The 26,424-nt window shown below is 45.1% G+C and overlaps 1 protein-coding gene across 3 annotated transcripts in view; it reads left to right on the forward strand.

The window, feature by feature from the left end:
* Positions 1 to 24,711, forward strand: part of DLG5 (discs large MAGUK scaffold protein 5) — a 219,561-nt gene extending 194,850 nt beyond the window's left edge. For all 3 annotated transcript variants that reach the window (XM_044296449.1, XM_044296451.1, XM_044296450.1), the window contains exons 29-33: positions 1,075 to 1,218; positions 1,367 to 1,494; positions 5,455 to 5,564; positions 7,181 to 7,290; positions 23,885 to 24,711. In XM_044296449.1, the coding sequence (XP_044152384.1) occupies positions 1,075 to 1,218; positions 1,367 to 1,494; positions 5,455 to 5,564; positions 7,181 to 7,290; positions 23,885 to 23,988 (596 nt within the window). In that variant the 3' untranslated portion in view covers positions 23,989 to 24,711. The remainder of the gene's footprint in view (positions 1 to 1,074; positions 1,219 to 1,366; positions 1,495 to 5,454; positions 5,565 to 7,180; positions 7,291 to 23,884) is intronic.
* Positions 24,712 to 26,424: the final 1,713 nt, after the last annotated feature.

Raw genomic sequence — 26,424 nt, forward strand, 5'->3', positions numbered from 1 at the left:
AAATTATGTATCAAACTGTTCTGCATCTCCTGCTCTAGAACATGCTGCTGGCAGATTTACACTGCATTTTCATGTTGAAAGTTCCCTTTAAATGCACCCAAAAGCCTTTTATGACCTTATAGGGAAGCACAAAGTGTAAATTAAAATAAAAAGTAAAAAAAAAAAAACACCACATGCCTCACAGCAGCTTTAAACCCTGCCCCCAGTGAACATAACCTATACATCCCATGTTTCAAAACGACCATTATGGAAAGGGAAACCAATTTAAAAAAAGTATTTTAGGGTACTTTCACTCTAGCGTTTAAGTTTTCCAGTATTGAGTTCCATCATAGGGGCACAATACCAGAAAAAAAAACGCTTCAGTTTTTTGTCCCCGTTCATTGTCAATGGTGACAAAACTGAACAGAACAGAATGTTCAAAATGCATTCTGTTCTGTTTAGTTGCGTTCCCAGACCAGAGAGAAAACCGCAACATGTTGTAGTTTTCTTTCTGTCTTGGGAAACTGATCAAGACGGATCAGTCATGACCCCCAATGCAAGTCAATGGGGACAGATCAGTTTTCTCTGCCACAATAGAAAACGGATCCATCCCCCATTGATTTTCAATGGAGTTAATGACGGATCCGTCTTGGCAATGTTAAAGATAAAACAACCGGATCCGTTCATAACTGATGCAGATGGTTGTATTATCAGTAACAGAAGCGTTTTTACTGGACCCTGCAGGAGCCAGCAAAAGCGCTGGTGTGAAAGTACCCTTAATTGCATGTTATGCTACGAACAAAAAAAAAAGACTTTTTTCCCCATTGTATTTTACTTTTTGCCTGGGTATAAAATAAATAAAGCCCCATGATAATTAACATAACTGAACTGAAAAAGTTATGGCTTTCAGCGATACGTGCACAAAAAAAAAAACGGAAAAGCTTGTGGCAAGGAAGGGGGATAAATAACCAAAGTCCTTGACTGGTTAAAAATATGTCACTTTCTGTTGATCTTGCTTCTTTGGGGAACATGTGTTTTCGATTGCCAAACAATGATTGATGGTTGATCTTTCTGTTCAAATTTATCTTTCATTAGAATCTATGAACGTGGCATACCAACGAGTGCAAAGGGTAGACTGCACAGCACCACGTCCTGTGCTGATTTTAGGGCCATTAGTTGATGCTGTAAAGGACATGCTGGTCAAAGAGTCCCCAGGGAAGTTCTGCAGATGTCCTCTTGGTAAGATCATTGTCACATAGCTGTATTGTTTCATGATATCCAGTCATTGTTGTACATTTATGGCACATGGTTTCTAGTATATTTTGCTTTTATCATACATTATTATAGTTTCATGATTATCTTTTTCTCCATCATTTTGTGTTTGCAGAGGTAATGAAAGCTTCTCAGCAGGCCATAGAGCGTGGGGTGAAGGATTGTCTCTTTATAGATTACAAAAGGCGTAGTGGCCATTTTGATGTCACCACAGTTGCTTCAATCAAGGAGATCACAGATAAGGTATATTTTACTCATCCAGTGTTATAAAATGTTAATGACAAGATAATAAAAATGTAAAGCTAAAAGAATTAGCACCCATTCAGCTCTTAAAAATAAACACTCCACATCTGTATGGACCATCAGATCCCTAGAATATTAGATGGGTCAGAAAAAAGTCATTTTTACATAAAATCTATGCTGGGCTACAGATTATATTTTATACCTGATTAAGGGTACTATCACGCTAGCGGCATGGACCTTGGGCGGGTGAACAGCCTGTCGGATCCATCCTGCCGCTAGTGAATGCGTGCCCACAGACTACCGCTTCGACCCTATTGAATATAATAGGGGCGGGGCGGAGTTCCGGCGTCAGCATGGCAGCACATGCCGAGAGGCCGCCGGAATAAAAGTACAACATGTCGTACTTTCATTCCTGCAGCCTCTCGGCATGCGCTACCGTGCTGCCATTGGAACTCCGCCCCGCCCTGCCCCCATTATAGTCAATGGGGCCAGAGTAGTAGTCCGGGGGCACTCGTTCACTAGCGACAGGACGGATCCGACAGGCTGTTCACCTGTCGGAACAGCCTGCCGGAGGTCCGTGCCGCTAGTGTGATAGTATCCTTAGTCAGGTATCAAATTTAATCTGTTCAATTAAAATAGTTTTTAGTCCTTTCTATTGTTTCAGATTTTTTTTACCCATAGTCCCCAGCACAGTACATGTACGGTGTGCTGATCGGGCGGGCGCAGGACCTGCACCCGCTCGATCAGCAGAAGAGGACCAACTATTACTGACAGCCGTGCCCCTGCTGTATCCACCAGCATTGGTGAAAACGGCAGATAAACCCCTTAGATGCCCCGGTAAACATGGAGTGCTCATCTAAGGGTTCTATAGAGTATCCCAGCTCCCTGTCTCTTCTCATCAGGTCCCTGTGCTATGATGGCTGCTATGGCAGCCTGACACTTTACACAGGCCTCGGGGCCTGCCTGCTACAGAGGCCTATGAGGCCCAGCCACCAGGCCGTAGAATACAGAATGTATTTTGCAGCTTTGAAACGAGGATCAGACCCTGAAAAGTTTAAGTTCCATAGTGGGACAAAAGTAAAAAGTGTTGTAAAAAAATAATTTACATGTGGGCAGAATCAGTGCTGATTTTCCCATTGAAATTAATTGGAAGCAGAAAAAAAATGTGCTGTTGAGATGTGCACATACTCGTGTTTTTTTGCTTTTAAATGCTATAAAAAAAAAGCTTGTGGGAAAAGTACTATAGAATTCAAAAGTCAAAAACCTGCATGAAAAACGCGTCAAGAACTGTGTGAGTGATTTTGAGGCGTAAAAATCTGCTTGGATTCAGCACTGATTTATTTATTTATTTTTTAAACGTGTATTTTGAAAGTCAGCCATGTGAACTGACCCTTAGGTATCACCTGGTTCAAAATGACCGGCTCTATAAAAATATCAGATGATCCACCTCATGAGGTAAACACAGTATAAAAAAAAAAAGTGTTCCAAAACAGCAAATTTTTTTTTTAAATAATCTTGCCTCACAAAAAGTGTAATATCGAGAAATCAAAAAGTTGTATGTACCCCAAAAGGGTAACAATGAAATCATCCCACAAAAAATGAGCTCCCACACAAGACAATCACCAGAAAAAAAAATGGCTATGGTGACACTGTGTAAAACATAAAAAATTGACATATTAGGTATCACCATGTCCGTAACAACCAGCTCTATAAAAATATCACATTATCTACCCTGTCAGGTGGAGGCTGTAAAAAAAAAAATATATATATACATTTTAAAAAGCAAAAAAAATGTATAAACCCCTGAAATTTTTGGGTCACCTTGCCTCCCAAAAAGTGTAATATCGAGCGAGCAAAAAGTTGTATGTACCCCAAAATGGTACCAATGAAAACATTACCTCATCCTGCAAAAAAAGACAAGCCCCCACAGAAAAAAATAAAAATTGCGATGTAAAATCAAATGCTTTGTGTAAAAGTGGTAAAACTATTTAAAATTGGTATCACTGTAATCGTAAACGTCATTTTTCCTGCACAATGCATGCTGCAATAACAAAACCAAAACAAGTACCAGCAGAATTGCTGCTTTCTCTTCATCCTGCTTCCCGAAAAAGTGAAATAAAAAATAATCAAAAAGTTGTATGTACCCCAAAGTAGAACCATTGATGATGGCAACTTATTCTGTAAGAAAATAAGCCCTATAACTTATGGTTGTCATAAAATGGCTGTACTGGTACCTCAGAGGCTGTTCAATAGTAACATGGCACCTATAAACCAATCTATCAAAATACGCGCTGAAGAAGCCAAAAGGTGGTCTTTCCCTTCTGAACCCTGCCATGTGCCCAAACTGAATTTTCAGTCCACATTTATGGCTTTTCCGTACCCAGTAGAACTTGCCTGAATTTAAAGGGTGTGCTGTGTCTCAGCTGGCACACACTGGCCACAGCATATTGGGTACTGAAATGCCATATCTGTAGAAAAATGTTAATTTTGCACCATCCACTGATTGTTAATTTCTGCAAGACCATCTACAGTTTGTTAGGAAAAATACATTAATAACTACATTGGGCCTCAAATGTGTATGGTGCGCTTTTACTCCTGAACCCTATTATATGTCCAAGCAAAAGATTAGGGTCACATGTAGGGTGTTTATAAAAACAAGAAGCATAGCAAGGGATACTTTTCACATACAAGGGATTACTTTTCACCCTGGCACACACTGGGCACAAAATATTGGGCACTGAATTGCTGCATATTCGTTTTTGCAAAACACCTGTGGGGTCAAAATGCGCACTACACCCCTTGATAAATTCTGTGTGGTTTCTAGGGGCCCTTTTTGGGGGTGTCTTTTATTAGCAAATGCTGTATATAAATCACTAAACTAGGCCTCTTCTCTTCTGAGACCTGCTATGTACCCATACAGCAGTTTATGGGTAACGAATTAGGGAGTGCATTATATACTGTTACACCCCTGGTGAAAATGAAAAAATTGAGGCAAAAGCAACATTTTCTTGTAAAATATGTAATATTTAATTTTCACAGCCAAGTTTTCTAAATTCTTTGAAATTCCTGTTGGGCCAAAGTGCTTACACCCTTTTAAAAATTCCTTGGGTGATGTAGTTTCCAAACTGAGGTCACTTTTTAGGGGTTTCTACTGTTACTCAGGTTTTTTTTTCAAATGTGACATAATACCCCAAAACTATTCCAGCAAAATCTGCTTACCGTGTGCCCATACAGCAGTTTACGACCACATAGGGTCTTTCTGTAAACTGCAGAATCAAGGTAATAAATATTGAGGTCTGTTTGGCTGTTAAACCTTGCTATGTTACAGAAAAAAAATGGATTTAAATGGATTAAAACTGAAAATCTGCAAAAAATAAATAAATAAAAAAGTGAAATTTTGAAATTGACCTAATGAAAAATTTGGTGTAGTTTCCAAAATTAGGTCATTTATGCATGGATTCTATTATGTACTATAAGCCCCTCAAAGTGACTTCAAAACAGAATTGGTCCTTAAAAAAGTGGGTTTTGGAAACTTTCTTGAGCCCATAGAGATAACTGCAGAAGGTTTTTCACAATGTGTGTGTGTGTGTGTGTGTGTGTGTGTGTGTGTAGAGTGAAGAATCCAAGGAGGCCAACACACACAGGCTATTGTAAGTAGGGAGGAAATCACATACAATGCAGTTTGCAGGGCGACAATAACAGCTTCCCGGACACACAGATCCAGTATGTATTACTGGGAGGAGGCACAACCAACATAAAAAAAAGTTTAAAACTACTGTAGGAGCAGGTTTCAAACTGAATATCAAGGGACAACCTTTTTTAACACAATGTAATTAACTAACTAATGTAAAAATATTTTTTTTCCATGTCAGTGTTTAGAAATACTAGACAGTTTAATTTCTTGCTTTTTCTGGGAAATAATAAACATACAAAATAAACTTCTTTCTTTTTATCTCTTAGAACTGCCACTGTCTTCTGGACATAGCCCCTCATGCCATTGAAAGACTTCACAGTGTCCACATATATCCAATTGTCCTTTTTATCCGGTACAAAAGCACTAAACAGATAAAGTAAGTTATATATTAGTCCCAACGATGTTAAGGCCCCTTTACAGTGGCTGAGCATCGACCAGATAATGGCTAACAAGCAATTGTAGGAACACTCGTTAGTAATTATCTGCTGGTGTAACGGTGCTGCCTGTATCGTTTGTGAGTTCCCATAAATCATCGTTTGCCGGTGGCAGATCATGCTGTCTAAACAGCTTCTGCTGCTGGCAAACAGTGGTTCTGTATGACGACAAGCTATGGCATTAGCAATCTCTTCTCCCCATACTGCTGAATGTAAATGCAACAGTCACCTTCACTGACGAGCAGGTGGTTCCTTCCTGACAATCTGCTAAATTGTGCAGTGTAAAAGGACCTTTCACACAAGAGAGATTTCCTTCCGGATGCAATGCGTGAAGTGAACGCATAGCACCCGCACTGAATCCTGACCCATTTATTTCACACATAATTTCTGCTTTCAGGAAAAATGCAGCATGTTCTGTCTTCTGCGTTTTTCATGCAGACGTGGTTCCATAGAAGTGAATGGGGCTTACGTGAAAAACGGATTGCATCTGGATGTAATCTGGATGCAATGCGTTTTTCATTGATGGTTGCTAAGTAATGTAGTTTTAATTCTTCAGTTTTTTTTCCTGCGTGTGAAAAATGCATCCAATTTATGAACCCAGTGCTCTACCGCCAACTCACTGGTGACTGATGGCTGCTGATAAGCATGAAGACATACCATAGGATGCATCAGTCACTGGTAAGGCAAAATGGCTGGTCATTTGGTTATTGAATCCACTGGAATCATAATTGGCTATTTGCTGAATTCCTTTTTCTGAGATATTATCCAAACTACACACTATATTTTGAATTCTCTAGCTCGTCCCACACATCAACAGAGCAAACTATGGCTACTTTCACACTGCCGTTTTGGCTTTCCATTTGTGAGATCCATTAAGGGCTCTCACAAGCAGTCCAAAACGGATCAGTTTAGTTTGCCTCCGTTCCATCTCCATTTCGCTTTGGAGGCGGACATCAAAACGCTGATCCGTTCTGACACACAATGTAAGTCAATGGGGATGGATCCGTTTTCTATGACACAATCTGGCATAATAGAAAACTGATCTGTCCTCCATTGACTTTCAGTGGTGTTGAAGATGGGTCCCTCTTGGCTATGTTAAAGATAATACAAACGGATCCGTTCTGAACGGATGCAGACGGTTGTATTATCTGAACGAATCCGCACCAAACGCCAGTGTGAAAGTAGCCTAAGGGCACTTTCATACTTGCGGTAGCCTTTTCCGGCCGGGGAATAGCCTGCCGGATCCGTGCTACCGCTAGTCCACCATGTAGCTAGGCCACAGCACGGCAAACAAGCTGAGAGGCGGACAGACAAAAAACGCAGAATGTTGTAGTTTTTATCAGGCGCCTCTTGGCATGTTTGCCATACTGCGGCTGGACCTCCAGTCTGCCCCCATTATAGTGAATGGGGCCAGACTGCCTCCATGACTTCAGAACTCAAAATGAACAGAAATGTAAATATATAAATTTACATCTCATTTATAAATTATTTATGTAACAAAAAATGCTGCAAAATAAACAAACGGTTTATTAAAGTTCCCTTTTTCTTTTTTTTATAGGGAACAAAAGGATCCAATCTTTCTACGGGACAAGGTAACACAGAAAAATTCCAAAGAGCAGTTTGAATCTGCGCAGAAAATAGAACAAGAATACAGCAAGTATTTTACAGGTGTGTTACAGGAAAAATGTTTGCTTCCTTACCCATAGATTGCACATCCAATGCATTCAGACCACTGCTAAACACACAGCGTGGCTGGAAAAACTGGATTTTTGTACTCACAGTAAAATCCTTTTCTTGTAGGATGCATTGGGGGACACAGCACTATGGGTATATGCCCAGCTGCCACTAGGAGGTTGACACTAGAAGTAAAAAGTATTGGCTCCTCCTATCTGGGCTATACCCACTGCAGATGCAAGAGCAAACCAGTAGGTAGAAAAGCAGTAGGAGCACAAGATAAAACTGTAAGCCAACAAGTCCTAAACCAGACAGGACCAACAGAAAACTTAGCCAAAGATGGTGGGATCTGTGTCCCCCAATGCTTCCTACGAGAAAAGGATTTTACGGTGAGTACAAAAATCCAGTTTTCTCTTGAATGCATTGGGGGACACAGCACCATAGGACGTCCTAAAGCAGTCCACAAGGGAGGGCAGCAATAAAACAGCAATACAATGCAACGAACTCACGACTGCTTGCAGAACCCTGCGACCCAAACTGGCATTAGCAGAAGCCAAGGGGTGGATGTGATAAAACTTGGAAAATGTATGAACAGATGCCCAGGTGGCGGACTTGCAGACCTGGGAAGCTAAGGCCTGATGTCTAACCACCCAAGAAGCCCCGACCGCCCTAGTGGAATGAGCGGTCAAGCGAAAGGGAGGAACACGACCCTTGGCAACATAGGTCTCCTTAACTGCCAACCTAATCCAATGGGATATGGTAGCCTTGAAAGCTTGCAGGCCCTTGCGAGAACCCTCAGAGATCACAAAGAGGGAGTCCGACCGGCGAAAAGGGCTCGGTCAACTGAAGATAAAGGTGAAGCGCCGTAACAACATCCAAACGGTGAAGCGAACGCTCCCTAGGATGAGAGGGGTTAGGACAGAAGAATGGAAGGACAATCTCCTCATTAATGTGGAATTAGGACACCACCTTAGGGAGAAAGGAAGGCCCTGGACGCAGAACGACCTTATCCTGATGAAACACCAAGAAAGGGGATCTGCAAGAGAGCGCAGCAAGTTCAGAAACTCTGCGAATAGAAGTAATCGCCACAAGAAAGGCGACCTTAAACGAAACAAAGGAAAGAGAAATATCCTGGACGAAAAGGCGGAACACGGTGAGCGAAGACCCTTGTCAAAGCCCGACTGGAGGAAGGATAAGACCCTGGGAATGGACAGGTAGAGAGGGTGGAACTGAGCAGCCTCACACCAGGAAAAATAAGTCTTCCAAGTACAATGATAAATTCTGGAAGACTGGGGCTTGCGTGCATGGAGCATAGTCTGAATAACAGACTCCGAGAGAGCGCGGAACCTCAGAACCGCGGCCATGCCGTTAAATGCAGCTGATGTAAATTCGGGTAGAGTAGCGGACCTTGGGAAAGGAGGTCAGAACGCAGAGGGATGCGCCACGGAAGATCCACGTACCATTCTCGGTGAGGCCAGTCCGGGGCCACCAGAAACGCCGTAACTCGGGCCAACTTCAGATGCTTCAGAACCCTGGGAAGGAGCGGAATGGGAGAAAAGAGGTAAATGAGACCGAACTGGGACCAAGGAAGGACCAGAGCATCCGAGGCCAGCGCCTGAGGGTCCTGAGACCTCGCGAAGTAACGAGACGAGAGGCGAAAAGGTCTATGTCCGGCATACCCCAACGCTGGCACAGACTAAGAAACACCTCTGGGTGAAGAGACCACTCGCCCGGGTCGGGTCTTTGGCGACTGAGAGAGTCCGCCGCCCAATTGTCGACCCCGGGAATGTGGACTGCGGAGAGGAACGGAACGAAGGACTCCGCCCACTGAAGTATGCAAGATGCCTCTTCCATGAGCCTCATGCTCCTGGTGCCCCCCTGATGATTCAGGTACGCCACCGCAGGGGAGTTGTCCGTCTGGACACTGACTGGAAGACAGGAGAGAAGGTGTGTCCAATGAGAGAGAGCCAGAAAGATCGCCACAGGTCCTGAGCAGATAGGGACCCGAAGACTGCTCTCCAACCTGTCAGGCTGGCGTCCGGGGAGATCACCTGCCAACAAGGGGGAAGAAAGGACTTGCCCAGAGACAGGGTGCGAGGCAGAAGCCACTAGCACAACTCCTTACGGGGAAGACGAACCAGACGGTCGAAGCCCGACTGGAACTTGTCACAGCTGGATAGGATCGCCAGCTGAAGAGGCCTGGAATGAAATTGCGCAAATGGGATTGCTTCGAAGGAGGCAACCACCCGGCCTAAAACCTGCATGCACGTCCGAAGAGGTAGAGGGGACTGCTTGTGAAGGCGAACGCATCTCTGAGAGCCACTACCTTGTCCTGGGGAAGGAACACTCGACAGAGGCGAGTTTCTAAGGTCATGCCCAAGAAATTCATTTTCTGGCGGGAAACCAGGCAGGATTTGGGGAAGTTGACCAACCACCCAAACTGAGGCAGGACAGACAGGGTGATACGGAGGCTGGCCAGGTTGTCCTTCAGAGACGGAGCCTTCATTCACCAACAGGTCGTCCAGGTAGAGAATAACTGCCGCCACCCCCCCCCCCCCCCCCCCGAGTGCGGAGGAGAGCAATTAGAGGGGACAGGACCTTTGTGAAGACCCTTGGGGGGGGGGGGGGTGTGACATGAAAAACCGACTTGCAGGAAGAGTGGAAAACTATTTTGTAACCGGAGGACATGATCTCCAGAACCCAAGCATCATCCATGCTTGCACGCCACGACTCCTGTAAGTTGAGCAAGCACCCCCCCCTCCCCACATGTGGTAAAGCACATGCAGAAGAGGTTTTCGCAGGCTTTGGGCGAGAGTGCCAGGCAGCATCAGCCAAGGGAAGGGTGGTGGCCTTGGCCAAACGGGCCACCTGAGGATCATCCAGAGGTGGGACTGACTAGAGGTTCACGGATTCTGCACTGAAAGGAAACGGAGCGTCCGAACCTTTAGACATCTGCAGGCGCTTATCAGGCTGACTCAATTCTTTGGCCAGGAGTGCCGCAAGGCCCAGGTGATTAGGAAAAACCAACACTGAACGCCTGGAACGGCGAAAGGACACGGGGTCCTGAGAAGAGGAGGGAGTACCCTCCTGCACATTGAGGGTGTCTCTAACCGCCTTAGGGTCCATTCACACGTCCGTTTCTTTCCTGATCTGTTCCGTTTTTTTCAGAACAGATCTGGACCAGTTCTGTAACCATTCATTTTCAATGGGTCCTGAAAAAAATCGGACAGCACAATTTCCGTTTTTTTTTTTTTTCAGAACCCATTGAAAATGAATGGGTACAGAACTGGTCCAGATCTGTTCCGCAAAAAACGGAACAGATCAGGAAAGAAACAACGGATGTGTGAATGGACCCTTAATGAGGGCCTTCATGGCCCCAGATAAAGTAGAACTCTGCTCTGATACATAATCTGAGTCAGAGGTGACCCCAGGAGCAGCGGAAGACGAGACTTCGCCTGTCTCAGAGGAGGAGCGGGACGCGGCTGAGATCACTCAAGGTCTTTTACGGGACCTGGTGTCAGAGTAAGGGCAAGCCCCTTCAGCAGCATGGTCCCTGAGAGGTGTAGAGACTGCCACAATTTGAGCATGCAAGCGGTCCAGCGACTGCACCATGGACCGGGACAGGCTGGCAAGGTCGCCTATGGCCTGGGACAGTGAGGTGGCCCAATTAGGAGGAACCGCTACTGCAGAGGGGGCCAGGACATCATGTGAAGAGCCCCCTCCTGAGCATGAGATGCGGAGAGGTAGAACAACGACAAAACAATGTCTTCATTGGGATAGAAGGTAGAAACCACCTTGGTAAAGAAGGATGGTACTGACCAAATGGCTACCTTACCTTGATGAACTACTAAAAGGCGGGATTTACAGGGAGGCATCACCAGCTCTGAAACCCTGCAAATGTAAGTAATTACCACCGAAAAGCCATCCTTGTAGCAAAGGAAATTAATACAGACATATTGCAAAGGCTCAAAGGATGAAAATTGAAGAGGAAGCCGTAGATTGTGTAAAGTTACAGAGCGGTGTCGCCAAATGCTGATGCTCACGGTGCATAAATTTGCTAATGCTCTACTGATTCAGTAAGTGCAGAGTTCCAAACCTCCTCTGGCATTAACATCAGCCCAAAAACTGGTACTGTGAGCATCATGGCATGAGTTCCCATGGCCAAGGAGCTGCATGCAAGCCATACATCACCAAGCGCAATGCCAATTGTCAGATGGAGTGATGTAAAACATGCCACAAATGGACTCTGGAGTATTGTTACGTGTTCTGTGGAATGATGAATCAGGCTTCTCTATCTGGCAGTCTGATGGTCGAGTTCAGATTTTGTGAATGCCATAAGGATATTACTTGCCTGACTGCACTGTGCTAACTGTAAAGTTTGGTGGAGCAGGGATAATGCTGTAGGGTTATTTTTCAGAAGATGGCCTTGGTCGTTTTAGTTCCATTCAAGGGAAATCTTAATCCTTCAGCATACCAAGACACCACATTTATGGGAACAGTTTGGGGAAAGCAAGGTCCATAAGGGCATTGTTGGGTGTGGAGGAAATTGTCTTGCCCGCACAGAGCCCTGACCTCAAGACCATCGAACGCATTTGGGATGAACTAGAACAGAGATTGCAGGCCAGGCCCTCTCGTCCAACATTAGTGTCTAAATTGACACACTCCAAAGTGTTGTAGAAAGCCTTTCCAGTAGAGTGGAAGGCATTTTTGCAGCAAAATGAGGACCATCTCCATATTAATGCCCATGGATTTAGAATGGAATGTCATAAAAGCTCCCGTAGAAGTAATGTCTAGGTGTCCCAATACTTTAATCCATAAGGTGTATATCCGAGTGAGGCTTCATAGGGGCGGAGGTGAAATAGATGACCCATGGGAGAGGGCAAGAACAGGCCATTCTGGCTGTCTTTTTGTGGCCCCAAATTTTCTTTTTTTCTGCATACATTTGACCTAAAACTACATCATTCACACACATCCTAAAAGTAGTTTAGTAGTAGTAGATTTATTTATTGAGGAAAATGTTTGGTTACTTTTATAAAATAGTAACATAGTTTATATAAAGCCATCTAGTTCAGCCTGTTATCCTGCAAGTTGATCCATAGGATGGCAAAAAAAAACTGTGAGGTAGAAGCCAATTTTCCCCACTGTGGCGGAAAAAAATCCTTCCCGACTCCGATCAGGCAATCAGAATAATTCCCTGGATTAACGACCCTTCTCTAGTAGCTATAGCCTGTAATATTATTACACTCCAGAATTACATCCAGGCCTTTCTTGAACTCTTTTAGTGAACTCACCATCACCACCTCCTCAGGCAGAGAGTTCCATAGTCTCACTGCTCTTACCGCAAAGAATCCTCTTCTATGTTTGTGTACAAACCTTCTTTCCTCTAGACGCAGAGGATGTCCCCATGTCACAGTCACAGCCTGGGGATAAATAGATGATGGGAGAGATCTCTATACTGACCCCTGATACATTTATACATAGTTATTAGATCTCCCCTGAGTTATTAGCTCTGAGTTTGTTCTAAAGCGAATAACCCTAATTTTGATTAACTTTCAAGGTATTGTAGTCCACCCATTCCAGTTATTACTTTAGTTTCCCTCTTCTGAACCCTCTCCAGCTCTGCTATCTCTGCCTTGTTCATAGGAGCCCAGGACTGTAAACAGTACTCCATGTGTGGTCTCACTAGTGATTTGTAAAGGGGCAGGAATATGTTCGTATGGCAGGCATCTATGCCCCTTTTGATGCAACCCATTATCTTATTGGCCTTGGCAGCAGCTGCCTGATACTGGCTTCGCTACAGCTTAGTTTGCTGTTCAATCAAATTCCTAGGTCCTTTTCCCGGTCAGTGTTACCCAGTGTTTTACCATATAGTAAGTACGGGTTACTTGAATTATTCCATCCCATGCGCATAACCTTGCATTTGTCTCAGTGCGTCTTTTAAAGCGAATGGTGCAATTTTTACATGGCTGACACTGATACATCACCGACCTCTATGCTGCACAGCACGGCTTGCGATGTATCATTTACAGTAAGCAGGGTAGGAGGAGGGGCTGGAAGCGGGCAAATGCTGTTGCACTCGCAGCGGGGCTCGATGCAGTCAGTGTACACCGGGTCCGCTCACAGCAGTCTTTATATGTAAAGTCTATTTAATGCTCAAGCAGTGGCTCCCTCTTTGTTAAACTACCGTAATCATCTGTAATAGTACTCACTAGCTCACTCAAAGCAGCCATCAGCCCGGCAGCGTAACGTCACTCACTCGTGCTCCTCCCACTTGAGTAATGAAGCTGTCGGTGAGTGAGTGACGTTACGCTGCCGACCTGACCGCTGCTTTGAGTGAGTACTACTACAGACTATTACCGTAGTTTAACAAAGAGACACTGCTTGAGCATTAAATAAATAAACTTTACATATAAAGACTGCTGTGAGCGGGGCCCGGTGTAATGGGGTCACTATTCACACAGGGACATGAGGGGACACAATAATGTAATACTGTGGCCACACATCCCCCATAGCGGTGTCATCTACCCATCCCCGATAGCAGTGTGTCATCCACAGATATCCCCCATAACAGTGCGTCATCCACAGATATCCCCCATAACAGTGCGTCATCCACAGATATCCCGCATAACAGTGCGTCATCCACAGATATCCCCATATCAGGGCGTCATCCACAGATATTCCCCTTATCAGGGCGTCATCCACAGATATCCCCATATCAGGGCGTCATCCACAGATATCCCCATATCAGGGCGTCATCCACAGATATCCCCATATCAGGGCGTCATCCACAGATATCCCCATATCAGGGCGTCATCCACAGATATCCCCATATCAGGGCGTCATCCACAGATATCCCCATATCAGGGCGTCATCCACAGATATCCCCATATCAGGGCGTCATCCACAGATATCCCCATATCAGGGCGTCATCCACAGATATCCCCATATCAGGGCGTCATCCACAGATATCCCCATATCAGGGCGTCATCCACAGAGTCCCCCCCCCCCCCCATAACAGGGCGTCAGCCACACCTTTTTGGTTAAAATTATTATTATTTTCTTATTTTCCTCCTCAAAAACCTAGGTGCGTCTTATCAGGTGCGTCTGATAAAGAGAAACATACGGTATATATTGTGGTCATCCCTTGAGGGGATGAACACTCACCAAGCAGTGCGCCCAGGACAGGGCTTCCGCATTTCCCTGTAACCGGCCTGCTCTATGTTCCAATGTAAACGTGAATTTCTGTAGAAACCAGAACCATCTGGTGACCTGGGCATTCTTCTCTTTGGCCCGGTGGTGACAGGCCATGGCCAACTCCATATCACCTCTATCTTATTCCTCTGGGGGGTTTTATGACTCCGTGTCCAAAGACATGCCCTATGTATCGTGCCTCCTCTGAGATGACTTGTTGCCGAGCCTCGGGCACTCGGTACGGCTTTAACCGGACTTTCGCCTTGGGCTCTGTGACAATATTATGTCGGATTACAGAAGTACGTCCAGGGGGCTCCGAGAAAACATCTGTGTCCTGACTAATGAACTCCCTGGCCTCCTGAGCCTGCTTAGAGGAAAGGCTATAAGACACATACCGTGGCAGCCTCTTCCCCTGCAACAGACAAAGGTGCCAGAACCCCTTCTCCTAGATAAACAGGATGCGGGTTGTTCTCAACACAACTCTCCCTATCCTTCCAAGGCTTCAGTAAGTTGACATGGTAGACCTATTCCGGCTTCCACCGACCTGGCTGGTGTACCTTGTAAGTTACGTTGCCTACTTTCTCCAGTATCTTATAGAGCCCCTGCTTCATAGCAAGGAACTTTCTGACCACAGGTGGCACAAAAACCAAGACCCATCTCCCAGGCTAAAGTTCAGGACCCGAGCCGCTCGATTATAGACCCGACTCTAGGCTCGCTGAGCTGCCTTCATGTGCTCCCTAACTATCCCATTCAGTGGGGTTGTCTCCCCCCTCATCCACCAGAGTGGCTGTCACCCCTACTGCGGGCCCTGCTGCCTTGGGTTCCAAGGGTTCTAGCACCCCGACTGAGCCAGGCCTCTCCACTGGAGCTTTCCCTATCTCTCTGGGATCAGTAGAAATAACAGCTGGCCACAGGGCTGGGAACAGAAAATCTCTTCCTAGTATCAACTCATAGTGCAGGCTCGTGGCCACTGCCACCTCATGGATCCACCTGCCGGCACACCTGTTTAGAAACACCAGAGCGGTGGGGTAGTCTTTTAAATCTCAATTAATGCTGAATGCGCTGACTTTTCCGGACAGTAAACTCAGTGGGTCGCACTAGAGTAGCCCTCACAAGGGTCACCAGACTCCCTAAGTCCAGCAGAGCCACCGCAGGAGTGACTCCTACCTTCACCTGACACAAATGTTTGTTATTGTGAGTCTCTGGAGTGTCTGATGCACATACCCTTCTGGCATAGAGTGACTTTCGGTATCCAAAGTTTGTGTCTATGGGCTCAACCAGGTGACGGCCCTTACATGGCTGGGCTCATGACACTGCCAGCATATTTCCGGGCCCAGATCTCCAAAGGGCACATCCCAAGCGGTCTTTCTCAGCATTGACCGCCGGGTCTGGGGTGGGGATTTTTGGGGTTTTATTGCCCCCTTCCCTAGGGCCCCCTCCTGGATTTCCATGGTAGCCCCATACCTCTCTACCAGTTCCACCATCTCAAGGGCGCTAGCAGGGGATGCCTGCCCGACCCAGTGCTGTAGGGGCTGTGGCAATGCCCTCCAGAACCTGTCAGCCGCAACACGGTCCAGCATGGCAGTGGGATTCAGTACCTCAGGCTGTAGCCATTTCTGCAATAGGGGAACCAAGTCATAATACTGCAACTTCGCTGGCCTGGCCGGCTCAAACTCCCAACGATGCACCTGCTGGGTCCCGAACCAACACATTCACCCCCAGTCGCTCCAGGATCTCACCCTTGACTTTGTTGTAGTCCGCCGCTTGCTCGGGCAAACAAATCAATGTAGACCTGTTGGGGCCCATATGTTAGGAACGGAGAAATAACCTCAGCCCACTGGTCTCTAGGTAGACCCTCCCTCTCGGCCACCTTCTCTAACACCGCCAGGTAGGTCTCAACGTCATCTGTTGGAGCTATTTTGGGGAATTCATGCGGACTGCTTCCCGGACATCGCGGACCCCCCTCGATTCTTCTGTAAGGCCATCACGTGTTGCAGTAGTAGCTGGTTTGTTTCTTGCTGTCGCTGATTAGCCTCCTGTTGGTGCTGGTTCATTTCTTCTGTCTCTGATTAGCCTCTCGCAGTTGCTGGTTAGCCTCCAAGAGGGCTTTCACTACAGCCTCCATCTAGTCTAGTGACACTGGTTGCAATTTAGCGGGCTTAATCCAGGACATAAAACAGTGCCTGGAAAAAATGCCTCGCTTCGTATGCCCGCTCCAAGCCACCAATTGTGGGAATTCGCTCTGGTAGGCAGGTTGAGTGGATGCAGTACAAACTTCAGTGTTTATTCACACTAGGCAGGTATCACAAAACAGAAAAAACAACTTCACCTTTGTTTTAAGGCATGGGTGTCAAACATGCGGCCCGCGGGCCGCATGCGGCCCGCAATGAATATATTTGCGGCCCGGCAAAGATGCAGCATCGCAGACTGCTATGTATGAGCCGGGAGAGAGGAGGGGCTGGAGTCCGTAACTAGGGGCGGGGCCCGGTGCAGTCACTGTACTCTTACACCGGGCCCCGCCGCTCACCAAAGTATTTATAAATGTGAATCCTTATCCTGTTAAGTTGAACTAACGCTGCCCTCTCCCATGTTCCCATGCCCCCCTTACTTAAGCTTCAATAGCAGGCAGAGAGGACAGCAGCAGTAACGTCACTCACTGACGTCGAGCGCCTGCTCCGCCCACTTTATGAATGAAGCAGGCGGAGCAGACGCGCAACGTCAGTGAGTGACGTTACTGGTGCCGTCCGCTCTGCCTGCTATGGAAGCGTGTTCGTAAGTGCTGTGGGGATACAGGGGAACATGGGAACATGGGAGAGGGCAGCGTTAGTTCAACTTAATAACAGGATAAGGATTCACGTTTATAAATACTTCGGTGAGCAGAGGGCCGGTGTATTGGGGGACACTGTTATGAGGGGGATCTGTGGATGACATATAGCAGTGTCATCCACAGATCCCCCCCCCATAACAGTTCCATCCACAGATCCCCCCACCTCATAACAATGCCATCCACAGATATCCCACCCCATAGCAGTACCATCCACAGATATCCCACCTCATAACAATGACATCCACAGATCCCCCATAACAGCACCATCCACAGATCCCCCACCCCATAACAATGCCATCCACAGATCCCCCCACCCCATAACAATGCCATCCACAGATATCCCACCCCATAGCAGTACCATCCACAGATCCCCATAACAGTGCCATTCACAGATCCCCCATAACAGTGCCATCCACAGATCCCCCATAACAGTGCCATCCACAGATCCCCCATAACAGTGCCATCCACAGATCCCCCATAACAGTGCCACCCACAGATCCCCCATAACAGTGCCACCCACAGATCCCCCATAACAGTGCCACCCACAGATCCCCCATAACAGTGCCACCCACAGATCCCCCATAACAGTGCCATCCACAGATCCCCCATAACAGTGCCATCCACAGATCCCCCATAACAGTGCCATCCACAGATCCCCCATAACAGTGCCATCCACAGATCCCCCATAACAGTGCCATCCACAGATCCCCCATAACAGTGCCATCCACAGATCCCCCATAACAGTGCCATCCACAGATCCCCCATAACAGTGCCATCCACAGATCCCCCATAACAGTGCCATCCACAGATCCCCCATAACAGCGCCATCCACAGATCCCCCATAACAGCGCCATCCACAGATCCCCCATAACAGCGCCATCCACAGATCCCCCATAACAGCGCCATCCACAGATCCCCCATAACAGCGCCATCCACAGATCCCCCATAACAGCGCCATCCACAGATCCCCCATAACAGCGCCATCCACAGATCCCCCATAACAGCGCCATCCACAGATCCCCCATAACAGCGCCATCCACAGATCCCCCATAACAGCGCCATCCACAGATCCCCCATAACAGCGCCATCCACAGATCCCCCATAACAGCGCCATCCACAGATCCCCCATAACAGCGCCATCCACAGATCCCCCATAACAGCGCCATCCACAGATCCCCCATAACAGCGCCATCCACAGATCCCCCATAACAGCGCCATCCACAGATCCCCCATAACAGCGCCATCCACAGATCCCCCATAACAGCGCCATCCACAGATCCCCCATAACAGCGCCATCCACAGGTCCCCCATAACAGCGCCATCCACAGGTCCCCCATAACAGCGCCATCCACAGGTCCCCCATAACAGCGCCATCCACAGATCCCCCACCCCATAACAATGCCATCCACAGATCCCCCCACCCCATAACAATGCCATCCACAGATATCCCACCCCATAGCAGTACCATCCACAGATCCCCATAACAGTGCCATCCACAGATCCCCCATAACAGTGCCATCCACAGATCCCCCATAACAGTGCCACCCACAGATCCCCCATAACAGTGCCACCCACAGATCCCCCATAACAGTGCCACCCACAGATCCCCCATAACAGTGCCATCCACAGATCCCCCATAACAGTGCCATCCACAGATCCCCCATAACAGTGCCATCCACAGATCCCCCATAACAGTGCCATCCACAGATCCCCCATAACAGTGCCATCCACAGATCCCCCATAACAGTGCCATCCACAGATCCCCCATAACAGTGCCATCCACAGGTCCCCCATAACAGCGCCATCCACAGGTCCCCCATAACAGTGCCATCCACAGATCCCCCATAACAGTGTCACGCACAGACCACCATTAATTCAAAGCCCACCAAAAGCACAACTTTTGGTTAAAAATATTTTTTTCTTATTTTCCTCCTCAAAAACCTAGGCGCGTCTTATAGTGAAGTTTAATATTTGTATGTATATATATGTATATGTGTGTGTGTATATATATATATATATATATATATATATATATATAGATCCATAAAAGAAGTTTCAGGCAGCACTCCTGTCGTTTTACTCAGCCGTAGCTGTGTGGTGCCGGCGGTGGTCCCTCGATCCGAGACGTAAAACAATGAAGAAAATCCGCAGCACTCCTTGAAGTGTAGAAAGAATGTGTAGTTTTATTCACACATGTCAAATAAGACAACGTTTCGGTTCTCTCACAGAACCTTTTTCAAGTCAAGTCTTGACTTGAAAAAGGTTCTGTGAGAGAACCGAAACGTTGTCTTATTTGACATGTGTGAATAAAACTACACATTCTTTCTACACTTCAAGGAGTGCTGCGGATTTTCTTCATTATATATATATATATATATATCATTCCTCCTTGGTGGTTTTATCGTGAATACATTTTCACTTTTTGATATTTATTGATTTATTACCTAGTTGCCACGTCGGCTTGGTCTTGCGGTTTAGCTGGTTTCCTAGTAACCACAATATTTTTGCGAGCATCATTACGTCATAACGACACCTGCGGCTTCCCGTTCCCGTTTTTTTTTTTTTTGATGCGGCCCACATAAACTTAAATTTTGTTTTTTTTGGCCCATGTTAGCCTTTGAGTTTGACATGCTTGTTTTAAGGCTACTTTCACACTGGAGTTTTGGCTTTCCGTTTGTGAGATCCGTTCAGGGCTCTCACAAGAGGTCCAAAACAGATAAGTTTTGCCCTCATGCATTATGAATAAAAAAGGATCTGCTCAGAATGCATCTGTTTGCCTCCGTTCTGTCTACATTCTGCTTTGGAGGCGGACAACCAAAAAAACTGAAACTGGGGCGGTCCGCATGTGAGTCCGTTTCTTTGTAGCGCTTGATGGTTTTTGTGACTGCACTTGGGTACACTTTCAAAGTTTTCCCAATTTTTCGGACTGACTGACCTTCATTTCTTAAAGTAATGATGGCCACTCGTTTTTCTTTACTTAGCTGCTTTTTTCTTGCCATAATACAAATTCTAACAGTCTATTCAGTAGGACTATCAGCTGTGTATCCACCTGACTTCTCCACAACGCAACTCATGGTCCCAACCCCATTTATAAGGCAAGAAATCCCACTTATTAAACCTGACAGGGCACACCTGTGAAGTGAAAACCATTTCAGGTGACTACCTCTTGAAGCTCATCAAGAGAATGCAAAGAGTGTGCAAAGCAGTAATCAAAGCAAAAGGTGGCTACTTTGAAGAATCTAGAATATGACATATTTTCAGTTGTTTCACACTTTTTTGTTATGTATATAATTCCACATGTGTTAATTCATAGTTTTGATGCCTTCAGTGTGAATCTACAATTTTCATAGTCATCTATGACTAAGAAAACTCTTTGAATGAGGTGTGTCCAAACTTTTGGTCTGTACTGTATGTGTGTGTGTGTGTGTATAGTATATATTATATATATATATATATATATATATATATATATGATGTTTGTATGGGGGAGATGTTTGTATGGGTGTGTACATAGTCTGCTATACTATTGCTAATACTATTAACCTCCCTGACGGTATTGGGGTTAATTTTCGCTGCCAGAAGCGGTAACCCCGAGTCACGCTCGGCGTAGATTGCAGAGGGAGCCGCGGGTGTGCATACCTAATCCCGGCGATCCAGCGATGTTCCCCGCTGTGATCGCCGGTGAGAGCCCCGGCGGATGTCTCATCTCTCTTCCTGGTTCCGCCTCTGTGAGCTGCAGCGCCTCACAGAGGCGGAACTGGGCAGGAGATTCAAAAAAAATACATTGTATATAAGTCAAACACACACACATAAAGTTAGGTGATACAATCCTGTCAGATTACACTATCACCTCAGATTTGACAGATTTGATCTGATCATTCTACACTGCCCTGACTGCCCTGGCTGTTTTTTCTAAGCAAAAAAAATATATATTTTTTACCATGGCATCAAAGCGTCACTTTAGCATCACCAAAGCGGGTTTGGATCAGATAAGCGACAGCGACACAGAGCCCCTCGCAGAATTGAGCGACAGCGATAGCGATTCGTGGAAAGATTCATCATCCGACTCTGAACCTGACCAGAGAAGTGGCGACAGCGACGAATCTGCACTTGAGCTCAGTGAGGTGCGCTCTTTGTGCCCTAATGATTGCGGTATGGATGCAGTACCACCGCCAAGATTCCCGTTTACAGGATCGCCTGGGTTGAAGGTAGAAGTTGATCACAATGATCCTTTGGCGTACCTAAAATTATTTCTGACTGATGACGTCATTGAAAAGATTGTCACGGAGACAAACCGCTACAAAGAGCAGCAATCCACTACTCTGCACAGCAAGTTTTCCAGAACCAGAAAATGGGAACCGGTGAGTAAGGAGGACATATGGAAATTTCTGGGGCTAATACTTCTTCAGGGGGTGGTGGGGAAACCCCTGCAGAAATGGTACTGGACTACCAATAAATTGCTGGCAACCCCATTTTTTGGCACCATCATGTCCGAGTACCGATTTTCCCTCATAATGAAGAATTTACACTTCACCAACAATGAGGAATTTGACGAAGCCACACATCCAGCGCCAAAACTGAAGAAGATCTGGGAAGTATTCCAAATGATCATAACAAATTTCCAGCAGGCCTATGTGCCAGACAGAGACATCAGCATTGATGAAAGTCTGATGGCTTACAAAGGACGCCTCAGCTGGATTCAATACATCGCATTCAAGAGAGCGCGGTTTGGAATAAAATCCTATATGCTCTGCGAGTCTACAACTGGCTATATATGGAATTCCATCATATACACCGGCAAAGGAACACAATTCAACCCCAGGTACAGCGGCTATGGGATGGCAACGTCATCAGTCCTTTCACTGCTTGAACCATTGCTCAATAAGGGGTATTGTGTGACAACAGACAACTTTTACACAACTTGTGATCGACTATAATAACACCATGGGAGGAGTCGATAGAGCCGATCAGGCGATGACATTCTATCCAGCAATGCGGAAGCAACAAAAAAAATACTACAAAAAAATATTCAGGCATCTCCTGGAACAATGTCTGTGGAATGCCTATATACTGTACAAAGGAAAGAGTGACAAGCCTCTTGTTCACTCTGACTTCATCTGGAAGGTGGCGGAGCAGATTTTTGTGAACTACCAAACGCCATCAGTGGCCGTGAACAGATCTGGACGTCGCGCTGTTGACGTTGTAAACCCAGAGAGGCTGACTGGTCGTCACTTTATGGATTACATCCCGCCAAGCGCAAAAAAGGCAGCACCTACAAGGATGTGTGTAGTTTGCTGCTCAAAGCGAGATGGAAATGGAAAAAAAATCCGAAAGGAAACCAGGTTCCATTGCCCTGATTGTGACGTTGGTCTATGTGCAGTCCCATGTTTCAAAATTTACCACACCCAGGATGTTTACAGAATTTTCTTTTGTTTGACAAATTTCATTATTAATTACATTACTGAATAAAATTATATTATTTATTAGATTATAACTCATGATTTTATTTTTTCGAACTTTATCACATCTGAGAGGTCTACTAGAGTCTTCTTTGGTCAGGTTTAAGTAAGTAATTACTAAGAATTGCAGGCCTACAATACATAACACCAAATTTCCATGCAAAAAAATGGTACCGCTTTTGGAACAAAATTCCTGACATAATCATACCGCCAGGGAGGTTAATGACTATTGCTATAATATTATTTTTTTTTTCTGTATTTCTCTTTTTATGGCTTATTTTTTTTTTTTTTTTTATTTCAGGGCAGGAAGAGGTTAATTCATAGCCTGCAGGCTCACAGTTAATTTTATAGCCAGCAGGGGGCGCTCTTACATCAAGAAGAGTGCTTCCCACTGGCTTTTACGTTGTACACTGCAATGGATCCTTGTATCAGGTTGCTACAAGGATGCCAGCAGTGAGACTGCTTCTTTTGGTCCCCGGGCAGTCTCGGCGATCTGCAGGACTACAGGGCGCCAGCAGATTGCAATGTAACCCAGTGCTTTTATACGTCAGATTACAGAGAAGAGCCTACCACCACAATGCATAAAGTCGTGCGGCGGTAGGCAAGAGGTTAATGCCAATTTCTGCGTACAAAAGTGCGACCATAAGATTGTCAAAAACACATTGTGTGAGCAACCCTAAAGTACTGCACCCCACAATTGCTGCTCAGAGTGCCAATGGACTGGCAGCTCGTTTCTATTGACCATGGCTTCTAAGGGGTTTAGTGACCAGAGATCTCCGATAAGTGCCCTGATGCCCAAGGATTTAGCTACATCCTTGGGGCAATTTAGCGCCTAGTGCTACAATCCACTGTAAAAACAGTATTCTGTGTTGTCTCCCTGCTGTTACTAATGCGAAATATGACACAGTTCCAACCACCTCCTGCGCCAAAGCGCTCTACTTCCCAGGAGGTGGTTGGGACAGTGGCTCATCTCGCCTTAGTAACAGCAAGATGAGACAACCTCTTTAAGGGTCTAAAGTAAGTTTTGTTAATATACACTGATTGACATTCCTGCGCTGACATTTGTGCTGCATATTATTTAACTTTCTTTTTTCTTCTCATTTTATTCCAGCTGTAATTCAAGGGGGTGCACTGATCAACATTTGCACTCAGATCCTGGCAATTGTGGATCAAGAACAGAACAAAGCCCTGTGGATCCCAGCTGGTGCCTTCTGAAACTCTGCATGCTACTCCTTCATATCACAGTGAAGCAATAGGCAATGACCCTGTTTGTACTTCACTGAAATTTGAGTTGAGAACCACTGCTCATGGTGTGGATCTATTACATAATTATATGGGCACAGCATCAACAATAAGTTCTACCAGAGCACCAATTAATGGAAAACCAGATGAAAGATTGGATATAAGTAGCTTTGATCATCTTGTCTTGCTTGTATAAGATGTTCCATAGAGAAACCAGAATTGAAAAATTACAACAAGCAGTCCGGTAACAGTCACGGGCAAACTCTTCAGGACCGTGGAAAATTGATGGAAAATCAATGACTAATGAGTTAGCCAAATGGTGGTGGACATTATTTTCAAGTGCTCAGTTAATCTTTAGTGTATACAGATCAACCTGAGAGCCTTTGTTCTTCTTTCATAACACACTAATTATAGGTACTTGACCAGGGGTTTCAACATAAAGAGCTGTTTCTCACCAATATACTATGTAAACTTTTGCTTGGGCCCTGTAGTATAAACAGTCTTACCACCCTTTACTGCTAGAGGTGACTAGCAGTGATTTGCTTCGGCTGATACTTGAATTAGGGGCACCGTGGCACGCTCCAGATTTGTTTCTGTAGACCAGTTTAAGTGACACTACAAGTAACTGCACTTTTTTTTTTAAATCTTTCTTGAAACATGCCAGTTGTTAAATCTTTGATAAGGACACCAGAATATCCCCCAAATTTCTACTCAAGAACACATGATACAATTTATGTGGACAGATATTGTGAAGATTGTGCAATGTATCATCAATGCCTCGGCACTGTATGCAATACATTTCTTTAGTAAGGTGTTAATGTGGCTTTACACACAAAGCTGTTAACATAGATAAGCTGAACATTCCGATTAACATTCTTCCTTACCATAAAAATAAGCAAATTAAAAATGTAATTTATTATCAGGGTATCTTCCTTTCTGAACTCCAGCAACACAAACCACTGTGCTTTCCTGCAACCGAATGAAAAGCTCCAGCAGCAGATAGAACCCTGTGCTGTGGCCCCTAGTCAGGCAGGGCCTCTCCATACATATGTGCAACCTAAGCAGCTTCATTGGGACCTGTAGGTGAGGGGCCCACTACTACATCAAAAACACCTTCCTTCTGTCTATTAAATTGCATGTAAGATACTGAGCTATTTCATTTCATAGCTCACAATTATTTATGGATTCATAGAGCGAGTTAAGGGAATGCTCTCTGAGCTTTGGAGAGCATGGGCCCAAATATTGTTCTTGTGCAGAGGTCCTATGCTATTTGTGTTTGCCCTTCCTTCTAGGCATCTGAATGCAGCAACCAGAATATACACCAAATTTCTACTCAAGAACACTTGATACAATTTATGTGGACAGATATTGTGAAGATTGTGCAATGTATCATCAATTGGGCTGCTCTTAGGCTAAATACACACGATCAGGGAGTAAAATCCACACCTAATCTGCATGCAAATCCGCACCAATTCTCTGCACATAAATCCTGATCGTGTGCATTTACCTTTTATTGTATTTAATAGCGCCGTGTTTAATTTAAGAGCTTTGGAGCAAAGACTTCATGCTGGCTATAGATGCCTAATAATCTGAAGCTCTGATACCTGATTATCATTCGGCTTCCTTAGATTTTTTTAAATCGTAAAAAAAAAAAAAGCTCTGTTTGCTGCTGGAGCTTTACTGTCAGTTGCTGGAATATGCAGCACATGTGGATGTACTGCTGAAGATTAGAAAGGAGAAGAACTCTAAATTGACACCCTCTTAACCATGTTGAGCATCAGAATTTTTTCCAGCCAAAATAGAAAATAGAATTACATTGTTTTTTTCCATACCTGCTGTAGCTATGTCTATAACCTGTGGTTATCTGTCAGATAGTCAGAAATTGTTGTGTGTAATCCCACTTTTAGATGTTGTGAACCGCATAATATGCTCTGATGAAAATATTTTGACCTCATTGGGCGGCCAAGAATGCTGAAATCATCGAAAGGCTTTGTTCAAGTATGTGATGACTTAAGAGTAGGAATTTTTTAGAATTCTGTTTTAACAAAGGTTTCATTAGATTCTGAATACATTCAGCATCTGGAGGTTCATAACCATATGTTGGTAGCCTACATTTTTGTATTTTTCACATAAAAGGGACCTGGAAAAATTGATTTCAGGAGTGTGGAATTTGGTAATTTATGAATAAATCAATATGTTTATACTAAACCACAGTGTCAGCTTTAAAGTACATTTTTTACAATTTAATGTTGGAAGAGGAAGGTTTAAAATAGTTAAACAGTGAAATAGTATTCAAGATACTTATAACCATAGTCACATAATTTGGTATACTCCTGACAATGTTTGACAACCAGCCAAATCGTTTTTCTATTGCGTCCCATGCAGTCACTTACACTCGTGGGCAAAATT

This window comes from Bufo gargarizans, chromosome 6, assembly GCF_014858855.1.
Source record: "Bufo gargarizans isolate SCDJY-AF-19 chromosome 6, ASM1485885v1, whole genome shotgun sequence".
NCBI lineage: Eukaryota > Metazoa > Chordata > Amphibia > Anura > Bufonidae > Bufo > Bufo gargarizans.